Source organism: Mustelus asterias, chromosome 7, assembly GCF_964213995.1.
Source record: "Mustelus asterias chromosome 7, sMusAst1.hap1.1, whole genome shotgun sequence".
NCBI lineage: Eukaryota > Metazoa > Chordata > Chondrichthyes > Carcharhiniformes > Triakidae > Mustelus > Mustelus asterias.
Window position 1 is genome coordinate 74,873,224 of NC_135807.1, and position 17,837 is coordinate 74,891,060.

General features: G+C 40.5%; 1 protein-coding gene across 3 annotated transcripts in view; it reads left to right on the forward strand.

Moving 5' to 3' along the window:
• cspp1a (centrosome and spindle pole associated protein 1a) overlaps positions 1-17,837 on the forward strand; it is a 204,266-nt gene that overhangs the window by 20,835 nt on the left and 165,594 nt on the right. For all 3 annotated transcript variants that reach the window (XM_078217092.1, XM_078217093.1, XM_078217094.1), the window contains 2 exons: positions 429-634; positions 6,547-6,642. In XM_078217092.1, the coding sequence (XP_078073218.1) occupies positions 429-634; positions 6,547-6,642 (302 nt within the window). The remainder of the gene's footprint in view (positions 1-428; positions 635-6,546; positions 6,643-17,837) is intronic.

The following is a 17,837-nucleotide window of genomic DNA, read 5'->3' on the forward strand; positions in this document are numbered from 1 at the left end:
GGTTCTTAATATGCATCAGAAAGAGCAGTGATCTTAATACTGACCTCTGGGGTCATGACTATAATTTCCACAATTTGTGGGGGGGGGGGGGGGGGCGCGGGTGGGGGCTGGAAAGTTCTGGCCATAATATTTACAGCACAGAAACACACCATTTGGCCCAACAGATGCTCTACATTGGCCTCCTCCCACCTTATTTGATCTTGCCCTATCAACTTACCCTAATCCTTTCTTCTTATGCTGTCAGACAATTTCTAATACTGGCACTCAGAATTCTAAAATTTTATTAAATGATTTCTCATGTATCGCCATTGATTGTATCCTATGTAGAAAATATTTAATATAAATATTTTAATTGCAGTATGTATTTTTATTTGAGAGCCAATGTATTTATTTGGATACTAATTGATTTATTTCAAAATTGTAACCAGTATTATAAGGAGAATATTGATCCTTCAGATGACACCAGCTTTCAGGGTGCAGCTCTCATAAAATTGGATCCACCTATACATGAACCAGCCACTTACAGGAAAGATGCATTTACGTCAATGGAGGCTTATGAGGAATTGTTGAATCAAAAGCGACAAGAAGAGGATAGATATCGCAAATCTGATGATCCTGAAATTGGTCAGAGAAGGTAATATTGATAAAGCATTGTTACGTAAAAAATAGGACCGGGAGTAGGCCATTCAGTCCTTCGTGCCTGTTCTGCCATTCATTGTGATCATGGCTGATCATCCAACTCAGTAACCTGTTCCCGCTTTTCCCCCTATATCATTTGATCTCTTTAGCCCCAAGAACTATATCTAATGCCTTCTTGAAAACCTGCAATGTTTTGGCCTCAAATACTTTCTTTTGTAGAGAATTCCACAGGTTCACCACACTCTAGGTGAAGACATTTCTCCTCATCTCAGACCTAAATTGTTTACCCCATATCCTTAGACCCTAGTTCTGGACTCCCTTGCCATCGGGAACATCTTTCCTGCATCTACTCTGTCTAGTAGATGTAAGAATTTTGTAGGTTTCTATGAGATCTCCCCTCATTCTTCTAAACTCCAGCAAATATAATCCTAACTGACTCGATCTCTCCTTGTACGTCTGTCCTGCCACCCCAGGAATCAATCTGATAAATCTTTGCTATTCTCCCTCTATAGCAAGAACATCTTGCCTCAGATAAAGAAACTAAAACTGCCCACAATATTCCAGGTGTGGTCTCATTAAGGCATGGTATAATTGCAGCAAGACATCCCTGCTCTTGTTCTCGCATCTTCTCACTATAAAGGCCAACATACCATCTGAATTCTTTATAATTTGCTGCAACTGAATGCTAAATTTCAGTAACTGCTGCACAAAGATACCCAGGTCTCTTTGCACATTCCCTCTCTCAATCTATAGCCATTCAGTAAATAATCTGTCTTCCTGTTTTTGCTAGCAAAGTAGATATCTTGCATTTATCCACATTATACTGCATCTGCCATGCATTTGCCCATTCAATTGTCCAAATCACATTGAAGCATCTCTGCATTCTCCTCACAACTTACCGTCCCACCCAGCTCTTTCTCATCTGCAAATTTGGAGATATTACATTTAGCTCTGTCATCTAAATTATAAATGTATGAAAGATCCAAAGATTGCGTGGGTTAGGTTGATTGGCCGTGCTAAATTGCCCCCTAGGTCAAGGGGATTAGCAGAGTGGAGTTGCAGGGATAGGGTCTAGGTGGAATTGTTGTCAGTGCAGGCTTGATGGGCCGAATGGCCTCTTTCTGCACTTTCTATGATACCTCTTCTATGAATAGTTTGGGCCCTAGCACTGATCTGTGCGATACCCCACTAATCACCGCCTGCCATTTGGAAACAAATCTGTTTATTCCTACTCACTGTTTCCTGCCTGCCAACCAATTTTCTACCCATCTCAACACTATCCCCAATCCCATGCACTTTAAATTTTACACATTAAACTGGGACTTTGTCGAAAGCTTCTGAAAGTCCAAATTAACCCCAACCACTGGCTCCGCCTCATCAAGCCTACTAGTTACATTCTCAAAGAATTTCAGTAGATTTGTCAAGCCTTTCGTAAATCCATGATGCCACTGTTTCTAAGTGCTCTGCTATTAAATCTTTTATAATGGGCTCTAGCATTTCCTCACTACTGACGTCAAGCTGACTAGTCCATAATTCCCTGTTTTTTCTCTACCTCCCTTTTTAAAATAGTAGGATTACATTAGCTACTCTCCAATCTGTAGGAAATGTTCCGGAATCAATAGAATTTTGGAAGATGACCACCAATGCATCTACTATTTCTAGGGCCACTTCCCTAAATCTGGGATGTAGGTTATTAAGCCCTGATGATTTATTGGCATTCAATCCCATCAATTTCCCCAACACCATTTCCCTTCAGTGAAACTGATTTCCTTCAGTTTCTCCCCCTCACTAAACCCTGTATTCCCCAACATTTCTGGTATGTGATTTGTGTCCTGCTTTCTGAAGACAGAACCAAAGTGTGTATTTAGTTGGTCAGCCATTTCTTTGTTCTCCATTATAAATTCCCCTGTTTCTGACTCTGGGGACCTAATTTGTCTTCACCAATCTTTTTCTCTTTACGTACCTCTAGAAGCTTTGACAGTCAGTTTTTATGTTCCTCTCAACCTTTCTCTCGTAATCTATTTTCCCATTCTTAGTAAATCCCTTGGCCCTCCTTTTCTGAATTCTAAATTGCTCCCAGTCAAATCTGTTTTTTTTTCCTGGCCAATTTGTATGCCTCTTCCTTGGATCTATAAATTCCATTGTCAGCCATGGTTTGGCCACCTTTTCTAGTTTTATTTTTGTGCCAGACAGGATGCGCTCTTTAAATGTTTGCCATTGCCATTCCACTGCCAGCCCTTTAAGTAGCATTCCCCAATCCATCATAACCAACTTGCACCTCATACCATCATCATTTTCTTTATTAAGATTCAGGACCCTAGCCTCAATCAACCATGTCACTCTTCGTCTTGATGAAAGATTGCATCATATGGTCGCTGATCCCCAAGCGGCTCGCATAATTAGATTGCCAGTTATTCCTTTTTCATTGCACAATACCCAGTCTAGGATGGTCTGTTCTCCAGTTGGTTCCTCAACCTATTGGTCCAGAAAACCATGGCATATACACTCTAGAAATTCCTCCTCTCAGGTATTGCTACTAATTTGATTTGCTCAATCTATATGCAAATTAAAGTCACCCGTACAGATATTACTTTATCACATGCATCTCTAATTTCCTCTTTAATGCCATTCACAGCATCACCACTCCAGTTTGGCAATCTATATATACTTCCATTAACGTTTCTTGCCCCTATACAGATTCCACATCGTTAGAGCTAAGATCCTTCCTCACTCTTTCATTAATTTCCTCTTTGATTAGCAATACAATCCCATGCCTTTTTCTTTTTGTTGGTCCTTCTTAAAGACTGAATACCCCTGGATGTTTAGTTCCCATCCCTGGTGACCCTGCAGCAATGTGTCCCTAATCCCGACTATATCATACCCATTTACATCTACTTGTGCAATTAAGTCATCCATTTTATTGTGAATGCTTGGTGCATTATGACGCAAAGCCTTAAGGCTTGTCTTTTTAACACTCCTTGACCCATTACCATTATTTTTCACTATGGCCCTGTTTGATTCTGGCCCTTGTTTTTTTTTGCCTATTACTTTTCTTACTCCCCTTTTTAAATTTTGTTCTTGTCCAAGTTTCCTCCCTTCTCTGACTCTGCATAGTTTCACATCCTCCTGCCATTTTGGTTTATTAAACCCTCTGGTAAATACCCCCTGAGGACATTGGTCCTGGTCCTGCCTGGGTGTATTGTTAAGATCCAGGCCAGAAACTCCAAGGTGTTGTATGAAATTGGCTTAGACCCAAAGTTTTACATTTGATTTTGGCACAGGTGAGCATAAGGTGTTTCACTCCAGGGATGATTCAAGTACCATCCTAGGAAGCTTTTATCAAACAAAGTTTTATTTAAGAACTCAGTTAAAATATAACAAAAAATCAGCATAACTTTTACCAATTACAAGCCTTAAACATGACACTATATAACTCCTAATAGCTAACTACCTCTGCTATTCCAAGTCAAACACCATCCCACAGACCTACACCCTTCTCCAGATTTGGCACAAAAAGCAGGTATGCTCGTGTGATGCTGGATCTTCAACTTTTTAAACACTTGCGGTGAATTGGTCCTTTGAATGTTGGATCAATTCTCGTGTTTGGCTTCCCAGCCTCTGGAGAGAGACAGAGACACTGGGAGCTATTCTCCCACTCCACTGTGCTAGTTTTCTAGCGCAGCGTGGTGGGGGAATCTAGCATTCGGGCATGGGTGGGATTCACGCATGTGTTCCCACCACGCGCGCATCTTTGAGCACCAGATTTCCAGCACCATCAGATCTGTGCTGGAAACCAGCAGGAACACCAGGTACGTTATTTGTATCTATTTTTAATGTTGTTTTAATGTGATTAGCGGGCCCAGGACTGAATTCACCGGGCCCATTAGTCTTTCCGTGTTGCCTAGTGACCTGCCCAAAGTTCAGATGAACATTCTCATGGGTTCCCTTAAAGGTCACTGCCAAACCAGATTAACACATGACTGCACGTCTGGGCATGCATCCATCTTGTCTGGGTAGTGAATAACTCTATTCATGAAATGTGATTAAGTGTCCTAGATGTTCTTTCTGTCCAAAACTTTACTGATAAATCTTTCATATCCCCAAGGTCTAAATATTCCCCTTGGAATGTGACTTGCCCTAATGCCTTTTTACTATGATGCTTTGCAGCAAATTGCTGTTGGCTAAAATGGACAATATATCTTAAACAATACATTAATACATTCAAATGATCAACATTTGTGTCTTAAAATCATAATCACTTGTTTAAATCTCTTACTGCATTCACATGTGTAAGCTATTCTCTTAGCTTATAAGCTTGTTTTAAAAGTCATTTAACTTGATGCTGTCAGTGCCTTAATGTCTAATGGTTTAAAAATCTTACTAACATATTAGAGTTCCCACTTACACTCCCCTTGCACAATTTCTTCAGCCATGTATTCATCTGATACATTCTGCTATTTCTCTTCTGACTAGCATGTGGCACTGGTAGCAATCTTAAAATCACTACCTTTGAAGTCCTACTTTTCAATTTGCTTCCTAACTCCTTGTATTCTGCTTTTAGGACTTCATCCTTTTTTTACCCAAGCCGTTTGTACAGATGTGTACTATGACCACTAGCTGTTCACCCTTTACTCCAGAATGTCTTGCAGCCGCTCTGAGACATCTTTGCCCAAGCACCAGGGAGGCAACATACTATCCCAGAACCATGGAAATGTTTATCTGATCCCCTTACAATTGAATCCCCATAACTATTGTATTCCCACGCTTTTTATTCCTCCCCTTTGCAGCAGAGTCAACAGCCTCGCTCCCTTTCCACTCAGCTGCTCTGATCTTACGCTCTTTTATCCTCCCGGTTCCACTCTTAAGCTGCTCCTTTTTTCTCCGGACTTCAGCCTAGGCAAAAATGGAAAACATTGATGGGAAGTACATGATTTGAATGTAGATAATTTTCATGATATTGTACTGAAATGTTCGCTCAAATAACTTGATTTAAATTAAACTGATCCATAGTGATACACTTTCTGAATATGGTCTCTTAAGGATCTCACAATTGCTGATGGAAAACTGAAATCTAAATCACATTGACAAACTATTTTAAAATTGTTTTACTGTATTGCGATTGTTCCTTTTTGGGTTCACTCATTTAGACCTGTAGTACAAAAAGTTCAAGGAAGTTATTCAAACCTATTGAACAGTTTTGTCATCTAACCTGTCCTCTCTCAACCTGCATTCTTATGGAGATCCATATCATTAAACTGTAGAAACTGGCCAACCAATAACACACTCTCTTGCATTTATAGTCTTCAACGTGATAAAATGTCCCAAGTTGTTTCACAGGAGCATTATGTTACAAAATCAGGCACTGAGTCACATAAGGAGATATTAGGCCAGATGATCTAAAGCTTGGTCAAAGAGGTAAGTTTTAGGAACGAATAAAGAGAAGAAAGATAGAAATAAAGGGAGGAAATTCAACAACAACCACAATGCAATTTAAGGCAACTGTGCTTGTGTGCACACAATGAAATTACAGACAATAAGTATTCCCTATTGGTTTTGCTAGCCTATGTGAAAGGAGTATCACAGTTGCTCAGCCCAGACCAGTCAAAGAGCATAACTGCTGCTACTTACAAATTATTTCACATTTATTCTGCTGTTGAGGTGACACTTGTGTTTAAGGCATGGGTTGAAATCACTTAATTTGGTGATTATGCACTGTTAGAAGTGGTGCAAAAGCTGCTTTGTCTTATAGGTTAGTTTTCAACTAGCTTCAATGTTACTGTCAACGCAAATGCAAGTAATTGTATAGGAACAAAATATTTTCTAACACTTACAATGATATACATGCCATTGTTCCCTTAAATTAAAGGGCACTGCGAAGTAGTTAAGCTTTGTATTTTTCCTTTCCAGAAATGTTCAGACACAAACGGACAGAAGATCAGATGGATATGAAAATAGTTTTCTAAATTCTGGCAACTACTTCCAGAGATCAAGGAATGAAAACAGGTAAATAATCATTCGGAGTTATTGTTCCCATATTGCTATTCATACACCCTGTTTATGTTGCAGAAATGTTTCAAGTAGAAGTTATCCTGTACTGTGCCAAGGTTTCCAGTTACGTTGTTGGGTAGAAAGTCTCCAGCAGTCATGCATTTTCCTCAAATTTGCAGTCAGAAAACAGTGACCAACTTTGACAATAGTGGGTATCTGCCCCTTGCTTCTGTAGAAGCTTGGGAACTTGCCGTTGACTCCCACAAGCCACCTTCCTTAATGTAAAATATCTATATTGCTAGGGACCAGATCAGAAACTCCAAGGTATATTATGAAGTTAGCCTTGTCCCTAACCTTTCCTTTTGATTTTAGCAATAGGGTGAGCATAAGGTATTTTGCTCCAGGTATTCAATTGACCCACTAGGAACCTTTTATCAAAACAACTTTTATTTATAAACCCAGAATATAACAAAAAGGATTAGTATAATTTTTACCGATTAAAATACTTAGACATGACAAAATACTCCCCACTTGCCTGGATAGGTGCAGCTCCAACAACACTCAAGAAACTTGACGCCATCCAAGCCAAAGCAGCTTGCTTGATTGGCACCATATCTACAAACATCCACTCCCTCCACCACTGACACTCAGTAGCAGCAGTGTGTACTATCTCCAAGATGCACTGCAGCAATTCACCAAAGATCCTTAGACAGCACTTTCCAAACCACTTCCATCTAGAAGGACAAGGGCAGCAAATACATGGGAACACCACCACCTGCAAGTTCCCCTCCAAATCACTCACATCCTGACTTGGAAATATATTGTCGTTCCTTCGCAGTTGCTGCGTCAAAGTCCTGGCATTCCCTTCCTAACGGCATTGTGGGTCAACCTACAGCGCATGGACTGCAGCGATTTAAGAAGGCGACTCACCACCACCTTCTCGAGGGCAAATAGGGATGGACAATAAATGCTTGCCAGCCAGTGACGCCCATGTCGCACGAATGAATTTTTAAAAAAAGTATAATTCTTAATAGTTATCAACCTCTGTTGTTCCAATTTAAAGCAGTATCCCCATAGACATAAACCTTCTTCAGAAATAGCACTATGCTCATGTGGTGCTAGATTTTTAACCTTTTAACACTTTTGGACAGAGACCAAGACAGCAGTTCTGGAGAAGATATATCCTCAAACAACACAACTTCAGAGAAATAAACCTAGTCTCTGGAAGCTCCCAGTTTCCAGGCTTCAGAGAGGGGAAAAGAGAGGCACTACTCTCTCTCAACTCCAGGCAGCATCTAAACAGAAACTTGCCTTGAATTCACTGTGTAAGCCTAGCTCCACCCAGTCATATGACTGTACCTGTCAGTCAACCTAATCAAGTCCTACTCTGCAAAACCCCAGGGAAATCTCAAAAATAATCCTGCGTTAGTCCAGATTAACTAACATAATAGCAACTAAGATCAATTATGCTGCTGCAGAAACAATTGAGGATGCCGGTCACAGACAAAACGCTACTGATAATAATTAAAACAGATCCTACACAAACATGACAAATACATTTCTTAAAGGCATATTATTGTCTCAATATCTGACTTGTGCAGACTCAATGGCATGGATCTACCAGCCAAACAGTAGGCACAGAATGAAGTGTTGGAAGCTCAGTGCAATGCAAGATCCTGCCACACAAATAAAATCCTCAACTCAGAGGTGGCTATTAGTAGTTACTGCTTTTATGGTTTGGTGAAAAAGGTCTTGCAGGGTTTATTGTGTTTCCCACTATAATGTCCTAACTGTGTTAGGGGTTGTGTGTTTAAACAAAAAGAAAAGCTATGGTTTGCACACGTAAATTCAAACTAACAATAACATTTATTCTAGGAACTCTTGCCTGTACAATGTACAAACTGAAAGTAAAACAACAGCCTCTGCAACATCCTATTGATATCACCATAAAATCATGTGATCAGCAATCATGAACTTTTTAAATATATAACATCCCTCCCACTTTACTTTTGTGGTCATTGCAACAAATTACTTTGTTATACATAGGATCGATAATACTCTAGACACAGTACTATGCATCACTTATCATACACAGTCAATAAAAAGTCGATCAGGAGGAAGTCTATTCCTCTGGTTGTATATGACATTTTGGAATTTGGCTCTCCTAGATCCTAAAAGTATGATTTGGAATTCAGTAGACACTTCTCTTGGAACTAATTCTGAATCATTCTCACTTGGTGTAGTAGCATGGACACAATCATTAGACAACTCTGATTCAACTAAGTCTTCCGTATTAAGATTCAAAACACTAGGGACTAAAGAAGGTGTTACTACTGAAGATGATTCTAAGAAATCATTTCAAGATGACAACAATTGGTGAGTGTGGGATGGTTAAACTAGTTCATCTTCAGTTTCAGCCATGTAAGAATTAGACCTATTTTTGCTAAAACTATGGCTGGAACCCATTTCTCACTCGTGGCATAATTATGTGCGAATACTCAATCTCCTTGTTGAAATAATCGTTATTTTGTCCTCACTTCTCGTATAGCAACTCTAAATTGTTGTTGACGCTCTATTATCTCTGACATTTCAGGAAGTAATAAATCAAAGATTTTTTTCAACTTTCTCTTTAAGAGTAGTAATGCAGGTAAACTTTGGGTAGTCACATGAATAGTGGGGGCGATTCTTCCATCGCGACCCGCAACTTTTCTGGCGGGTCAGGTTGGGAGATGCACGTTGCCGGCCTTGTTCTGGGATTTGCGCATGTGCAGGGAACGCGTGCGCATCTCCCAGAACCGGAGAACAGTCGGAGACCAGACCATGCTGGAAACCGACGGGAAGACAGGTAAGTCATTTGAATCATCTTTTGATGTAGTTTAAATATGTTTAGTATGCGATTATCGGGAACTTGCTGGGCCTGATTGAATCTCCCACCCTGCCAGAAGTACTTCATTCCGGAGGGGTTTAGAATAGCTCCCCATGTTCGGGGAACTAGCGGGAGACCCCGCCGGAATGAAAGGGGGGAGCAATTGGGGTCCCCAGGAGGTTGGGCAGCGGGGGGGTGGTGCCCCCTGGGCACGAGTACCCTGGCAGTGCCAGCCTTTTCCCCACTGGCACTGCTAAAGGGGCAAAGTGCCCACGTCCAGGGGGCACCTTGGCACTGCCATTGGGCATTGGGCAGTGCCAAGGAGGTGGGGCCTATTGTGGGCAGGGCCTAGGGGCGATTGGTGGGCATGGGCAGTCTCGCTGTCACTCTGCATGGTGATCGGTCTGGGCTGGAGGGAGGCAATCGATTGGAGGGTGGGGGGGGGGTTGTCTGCTGGCGTGAAGGGGGTGGGGGGGATCGCTACTGCTGGGTGCAGGGGGCTGGACATCGGGGCGCTCCAGGGCCGGGATGGTCAGGGCTGGCCTAGGAGTTGTGGGGGCCACGATTGAGCTGTGGGGGTGGCTGGATGGGCAGCACTCGGGGGTTCACGGCTGGCCAGCGATTGAGCTGGCCAGCAAATGGGAGTTTGACAGTTTGGGGCCATTGTGTATGTGCAGAGTTCCAGAACTGTCAGACTCTGGCGTGAATAGGCCCCGCTCCTCTGGATTTTTAATGAGATTCACGATTGGGACCTCTGCATTGCACAGAATGGGGAGATTTGTGTGAAGTTGAACTGAGAAAACAGTCATGATCTAGAATGGTTTTCCCACCAACTCAGCAGTTTTGCGAGAATCGCCCCCAGTGTTTCTATAAGAGGCCAAAAAGCTATTCATACAACATGATGACGTACTTTGCTTTCTTGAAGCTTTAAAAGAATGTTTCAAAGATTGTACAAATCTTTCAGCTAATCCATTGTTTGATGGATGATAAGATGCAGATTTTATATGTTGAACACTAATTTGAGATAATCCTCAAACTCTTGTGAAGTAAACTGTGAACCATTATTATTCCGGTTTACAAAATCTTCAATAGATTTTGTCAAGTTTTTCAATGGCTTGTTCAGTTATGGCAGATCTCATGACAACCTATGGACACTGCATCAGTTATGGCGAAGAACATGTAACCTTCAAAGTCGACATGCAATTGTTGCCATGGCATTTGAGACCACTTCCAAGGTTGTAAAAGGAGACAGTGATGGTGTATTTCTTATTTGTGCACAAGATTGACACCATCCCACTTTTTCCTCAATCTGAGCCTCCAGACCACCAAAAACAACTACATGCTAATTCCTTCATCTGGACTATACAAGGATGTCCTTCATGTAGTTGTTCAAGAGCTCTTCCACACAAACTAGGAGGAATGATCACTTGGATTCCCCACAATATACCCCCACATTGGACAGTCAGCTCTAGCTTTCTGGACACATATCATTCCAAATCGGGATGCATTCCAGCCACTGTTCCTTTCCATACCATATCCATCACAGGATTATGTCTCTGAACTTGAGAAGCTGTTAGGGAAATGAAAAACAAAGAATATTAGTAAAACTACTTGGTGGCATCTGCTCAATAGGTAAAGGTGAGCATAAAATGCTTCAGCATTGGGATGACACTCTGATACTTTATATCATAGGAATGTGCAGATAAAATCAGTGACCATCTTTACAATCGACTAGCAGCTAATGACGGTATGCATTTATATGGCCCAAAATAGTAGTTAATAATCAATGACCAGTCAGTAATGTGAAATGATGACCGCATAAATAATGTTAAAACCTTTGTATGCCAAAATTATACTCTACTACATTTTCTAGCTTAGCATAGTTGAATTCAGCACAGTCAGAGTACTGAAGCAAAAGCTATTGGTCGTTCATCTCCCAAAGGCAAAATATGTGAAACGACTGCCCCTACTCCATAAAGTGAAGCATCACAAGGAAGCAGTAATGGTAGCTTCAGAGTAAAATGAACCAATACTTCAGACTTCTGCAAAGAATCTTTGACCTCCTTGTATGCTTTCATATATTCTGTTGTCTAGTCCCATGACTGTTTCGCAAACAGTAAATTATGCAATGGCTTCAGTAATGTAGCTAAGTTAGGAACACATTTGCCACAGTAATTTACTAATCCTCGAAAGGACCTGAGTTGTTTCACGTTCATCAGATATGGTGCTTCTAAAATAGCATCCATCTTTTTAGATGCTTTATGTAGGCCTTTACTATCAATAACATGACCCAAGTTCTGAACTGACGTCTGGAAAAAGTCACCTTTTTCTTTCTTGATACACAAACCATGTGCTTGAAGATGTTTCAATGTTGCTTCTAAATTCTTCAAGTGATCCTGTAATTAGAAAAGCATCCAGGTAACATTGTACCACTTAAAATCTGATCCATCGATCTTTGGGATAAGGCTGGTCAGGATGCTATTCCAAAAGGCAATCTTTTATTGCGAAAAATATCTTAAAGAGTAACGATGGTAAGCAATGGTTGAAATTCAGCAGCTATGTTCATCTGTAAATCTGCTTGTGAAAGATCAATCTTTCTGAATTTCTGTCCATCTGATAACCCAGCAAGCAAATCTTCAATTAAAGGAAGCTGATATTGATCAGCACACAACATAGATTTATGGTTGTTTTAAAATCACCAGAAATATAAACTGAATCATCTGGTTTCATGACAGGTACAATAGGGTAAGCCCTGTCACACACCAGTGTTAACAGGTTTTATTAATTCTTCTTCGACCTTGGAACAAATTGCCCCGGCACTGTTCTTGCTTTGAGACTTTTTGGTTGGCTATTGAGCTTTATCTTGAGTTTCACTTGAACTCCCTTAATTGAGCCAAGTGTCTCTCAGTATTTGTCCTGAAGGTGCTCTAGGTCTGTTTTGACATTGACCAATCTGTTGACAGCACTCCAGTTAAGCTTTATCATCTCCAACCATCATCTCCCAAATAGAGCTGGAAAATTACCTCGGACCACATGGAGAGGCAACTCCACTGTTTGTCCACTCAACTCTACATTGACCATATAACGTTATAACAGCACAATCTCTTCCATGTATTTCCTTAAAATCACATCAGCTGATTTTAAAGAAAGATGCTTTAGCTTTTGCTGGTATGTAGTCTCAGGAATTAAAGATGCAGCAGCATCAGCATCAATTCCATCCTAATAGATTGTCTGTCCACTTAGATTCTAGGTGATTCCGAAGTTATGTGATTCACCCTGTAGGAATAAGAAAAATTAAAGTTTATTTATTAGTCACCAGTAAGGCTTACATTAACACTGCAATGACGTTACTGTGAAATTCCCCTAATCACCACACTCTGGTGCCTGTTCGGGTCAATGCACCTAACCAGCATGTCTTTCAGACTGTGGGAGGAAACCGGAGCACCCGGAGGAAACCCATGCAGACATGGGGAGAACGTGCAAATTCCACAGAGACAGTGACCCAAGCTGGGAATTGAATCCGGGTCCCTGGTGCTTGAGGCAGCAATGCTAACCACTGTGCCACCGTACCGCCGCCTCATATTTCTGGACATTCTCCTCTTCACAGTTGTAATTCTTTTCTTTCTTTTATTATTTTTGCAGAATGCAACCTATTCTTTTTCTTGAAGGTACTCAGATTCTTCTCCTCAATATTCTTCTTGCGGGGAAAGCTGATCCAGCCCAACAAGCTTTTGCAATGTGGTTAATTTTCCCACAATTCCTGCAGTGACTATCCTTGCTCCAGCATTCACTCGCTGAATGGCATATTTTGGCATATCTGTGACATGCTTGTTGCTGTTATGACTTCTTATGGGTAGTTCCCAACTTGTGGAAAAGTAATTCCTGTACCAAATTTTGAAGCCTCTTTAGCAGCCAGTTCTAAGAGCTTTTCTCTTTCTTGAGTCTTCCTTCACTGGCACTTCAATCTTTAATCCTATTGTAGCTTCCTTTCCCCAGCCTTCTAATATTCAAAGTGTGAGGACCCACAATGTCTTTTTTCTTCTACTTAGGACCTTTTCTCGATGAAAGAAAATCCTGACTCATTGCCAATTTTGTTTTTGTTTAATGTCCTAACTAAGTTGGGGGTTGTGGGTTTTAAACAAAAAAAAATCTGGTTCGATTCAAATTAAAAATAACTGATTTATTCTGGGACTTCTTGCCTGCACGGAGTACAAACTGAAAGTAAAAACACAGCTTAACTATAACTCTGAAATGTGAAGCAGCTGAACTATTACTCGTTAAACAATATTTAAACACAAGAAGAAACAACTCTAATTTCTAACTTGCTTCAGTTTCAAACCATTCTTTTTACAGATTCAAAAGCCACTTTAAATACAGTTAGCGTCCGTAAATATGCTTGTTATAATGGTGTAGACAGCCTTGAAGCTTTCAGAGAGATTTTGTGGAGAGGGAAGCTTGCAGACCTTTATTTTTAAACAAACCCCTGCCAGAACTCCAAAGCTGTTTTCTCTCTCCGACATTCCAGCTCCCATTAACATCATCACATGACCCTGCATACCTAAACCCACCTTCTATTCCTTTAATCAAAAACCCCAGGGGACCTTTTCTTTTTGCAAACTTAAGTCCATTAGCTCTCTCCTAAGTGAACACTACATGGCTAAAATTAGTAATGATCCTGCTTTCCAGGGTCTGAGCTGTCTTCCAGACTTGCTGACTACCTCTAGAGAAAAAACTGAACTTTAACACAGTCTCCTTAAACATACATAATATATCCATTGCAATAGCACACTATCATCACACTGTTTATTCACAGCTTTTTGCCATTTATTAAATCCACTGATTTACCACTCTTGAATTCAAAATGGCTAAGCTCACAATTTCCTATGTTGAACTCATCTGACACAAATTTGCCACTGAATTATCAATACCCCATTGCAGCTTGATGCTCCCACCTATGCTGTTTATTGTGCCACCAGCCACCTTAAATATAGTCTCTATACCTTCCCCCTAACTGGCATTGGACTTGTAGGCCCATAATTTTGTAGCCTATCTCTCTTAATCTTTCTTAAATAGTGGAGTGAAATCTTTCAATCTAAGGTGACAATTTGTAATCAAGAGTGTTTTGGAAGATCATGGCGAACACATTGTCATGAGGCTGTGCCCCCTTATTTTCAAAAATACGACTTTTTATCCTTCAACTGACTGGAAATTTTGCAGTCTGAAATGAGACCGAACTAACTACTTAAGTACAAGGCCACCTTCTAAGGTTAAGGTAAAAAAGCAAACAACACACCCTCTGGCGTGAGAAGAGAGAGACATTTTCTAAAATTAGGAGACCCATTGACCGTGATTCACTGTTTAAAGAAGACATTCAAATGCAACATGCTGGATATTAAAACAACAGTTGCCACAAACAGACCAATTCTAAACCCCTTAAAATACAAATGGGTGAAGTATAACAGGACAGGCTGAACTGCTGCAGAGATATTGCAAGATAAACTTCAGCAGCAGGGACAGGGTGAAAGGGGCTCACTCCCCCCTCACCTTTTGTTGGAGAAGTCAACATTACTGGAAATCTACCAGCGAATTTAGATTTCATAACTGCAACATTTACATTTGATTACATCCAAGAAACCAGCTAACCTAAATCAGCCATAACGTTTAAAATTTATACCTCGGGCAACGAAAGGACATTTAACTATGTATTCTATATTCTTGTACCTTTTTTAATTGGACTGTAACTTTCCTTATTTCTGATAGACATCACATTTTTATCATTTTCTTGTTGGCTTTCATGGTTGATAATATTTGCTCACTCTTTAACTCAAGCAAACCTTATTTGATTGGCTTCTTATTGCTCACAACATAAATAGCTAAATGCATTCTAATTTGGGAAAGGGACATCCTCGTGAAAAGGAAACTCAAAACTTTGTTGTGACCAACTAAGAAGGAAGAACCAAGGGGAGGGAGCCAGGTCACTTCTCATCTGGTTGCTACAAAATTAGGGGCCCATACTGGAATTTGTTTCCACTGACTTGGTGAAAGAATTGGAACAGAGAAAGTAAACTTCCTTCAGAAATGATCTAAAAACTGCAAATGATTTTCTTGGGTCTATAATACTAAATTGCTAAAATCTCAGCATTCTATCTCAGTACTTTCATAGAGCAAGGTGAGATAACTTGATAAAAGTGAATAGCACTCATTTGGAAGAATTAAGAGGTATATTTAAGCACTTGAGAGGTAGAGTTCCTCTCGAAAGCCAGAAAAATGTAAAGTTTAAAAAGGGTGGCAAAAATGCTGGAGGTGGAAGTTGAGGGCATTGAGTCAGAAAAATTAATGGCGGGAAACTTAAGATAGTAGCAGTGAAAATTGAAACTAAAGTTTGAGGAAAAAGATAAAGTGAGAGAGGCAGGAAATGGAGAAAGAGAGAGAGAATTCCAAAGACGGCAAGAAAGGGAGATGAGACTATATGAACTGTGTAAGGAGATAGAGGCAGCCAAGGCAGGCTGGAGAATTGTATTCCTGACAGATCAGTGAGTGTCTAGAGAGGTTGAAAAGGCTGGAGAAAGCTAGTAGGAATCTGTAAGAATTCACAGGGAACTGAGATGTTTTTGAATGTCTTTACAGGGGATGGTGGAACCTATGAGAGTTGGCTTAGCTAGGGAAGAGTGACTGAGGCTTAAAAAGGCCAAGGCTAGGCCGGTAGAAGTAAAATAGGCCAGACTGGAATCCATGGGATTTGTGGTAGCTAAGGAACAGTCATTTGAATTTAAAGAGCCAAAACCAGAGCAGCAGCAGTAAAAAGAGTAAAAATAAAAACTGAGGACGTTAAAAGGGCCGAAGCCAGGCCAGCAGGAGTAAAAGATGTCCAGGAAAGATCTGTAAGTTTAAAAAGAATGAAAGAAGGGAGCCAGTGATCTGTTTAACAGACCTTTATGGCAGATTTAAATAGGGGCCAAGGAAGTTCCTAAGTAGACCAAGGAAGAGTGAGGGTGACGTCCTACTCAGTGACAGAGCCATAGGAGAGTAAAGCAGGAGTGGAACATCCACTTGGGGGCTGTAGTGTTTCAGGGGTCAAGTAACAGGTTTGGGGAATGCTCACAAGTTGAGGGTCGTCTGAGTATCAAGAGCACAGTAACAGAATGGTTACAATTAGAGTAAGAGAGTGGGTGTGAATGTGTTTTTTTTGCTTTGTGTTTCTATATACCTTGCGTGAAATAAAAAGTGTTGAATATTGAAGCAACAGTGCCATAGACAAACCTACCCAAAACCCCTTGCAAATACACAATGAACAGGATTCCTGGTCTCATCTGTGGCGGGACCCGTTGTGAATGAGAATGAAAAATTTGGCATTCCAGTCAAAACTCCATTCACTTTCAGCAGCACTGGAAAATCCCAGCTGTGAACGAGGATGGAGGATTTCAGTAAATGGGTGAAACATAACAGGCCAGGCTGCAGCCACTGAAGAGAAATTGCACAAAAGACTTCAGCAGAGGGGAAAAGCTGAAAGGGGCTCTCTCCCACACTCTCTTTTTGGAACAAATGCATTACCCAGTTCAAGAAGTTAACGTTATTGGAAACTTACCTTATTTAAAATGCCAGTATGTATGAGGTTGCATTTTTATTTTTTCTTGGGTTAATGATTAATAAATTTGATCCTTCTTTAACTCAAGAAAACTTTGTTTGGCTCCCCAGCGTAAGTAGTTAAATACATTCTGATTTGTAAAAGGCATATACTTGTTAAAAAAAAATAAACATTAGTTGTGAACAACTAAGGCAGTTGAACAGAGGGGGGCCAGTTTACTACTACTCACATGGTTGTAACAGCATTAATGATTTCCTCATCAACTACTGTGCCCATGAGATTAATCAATCATTTGTTTTTCTGTCGTGTTTTTATTTATATTGAATGTAGTTAGTTCCTTTCTCTGGTTTTACTGGTATCCATGGTATTGCATTTTAACCCTATACCTGTATTGTGAAAATCAATGCAAAATCACTATTTCATGATTTCCAGTTATAATAATATCTGTATCTGTCGTTAAGGGGCACTTGAGATTTAAGTAGAGAGATTTAAATTTGGGGATGCGCAACTGGACAGAAATGTAGGAGTACAGATATCTTGTAGAACTGACAGATTCGAGATAAAGTGGGGTGAGGCCATGGAGGGATTTGAATAGAAGGTTGAGAATTTTGAAATAGAGACATTATTTAGCAAGGCCAATAAAGCCAAATGAGTATAGAGGTGATGGGTGAATGGAATAACACTTGATAGGTCATTGTGCAGCGTTTATGGGGGTGGCACACTGGTTAGCAATGCTGACTTGCAGCACCAGGGACCTAG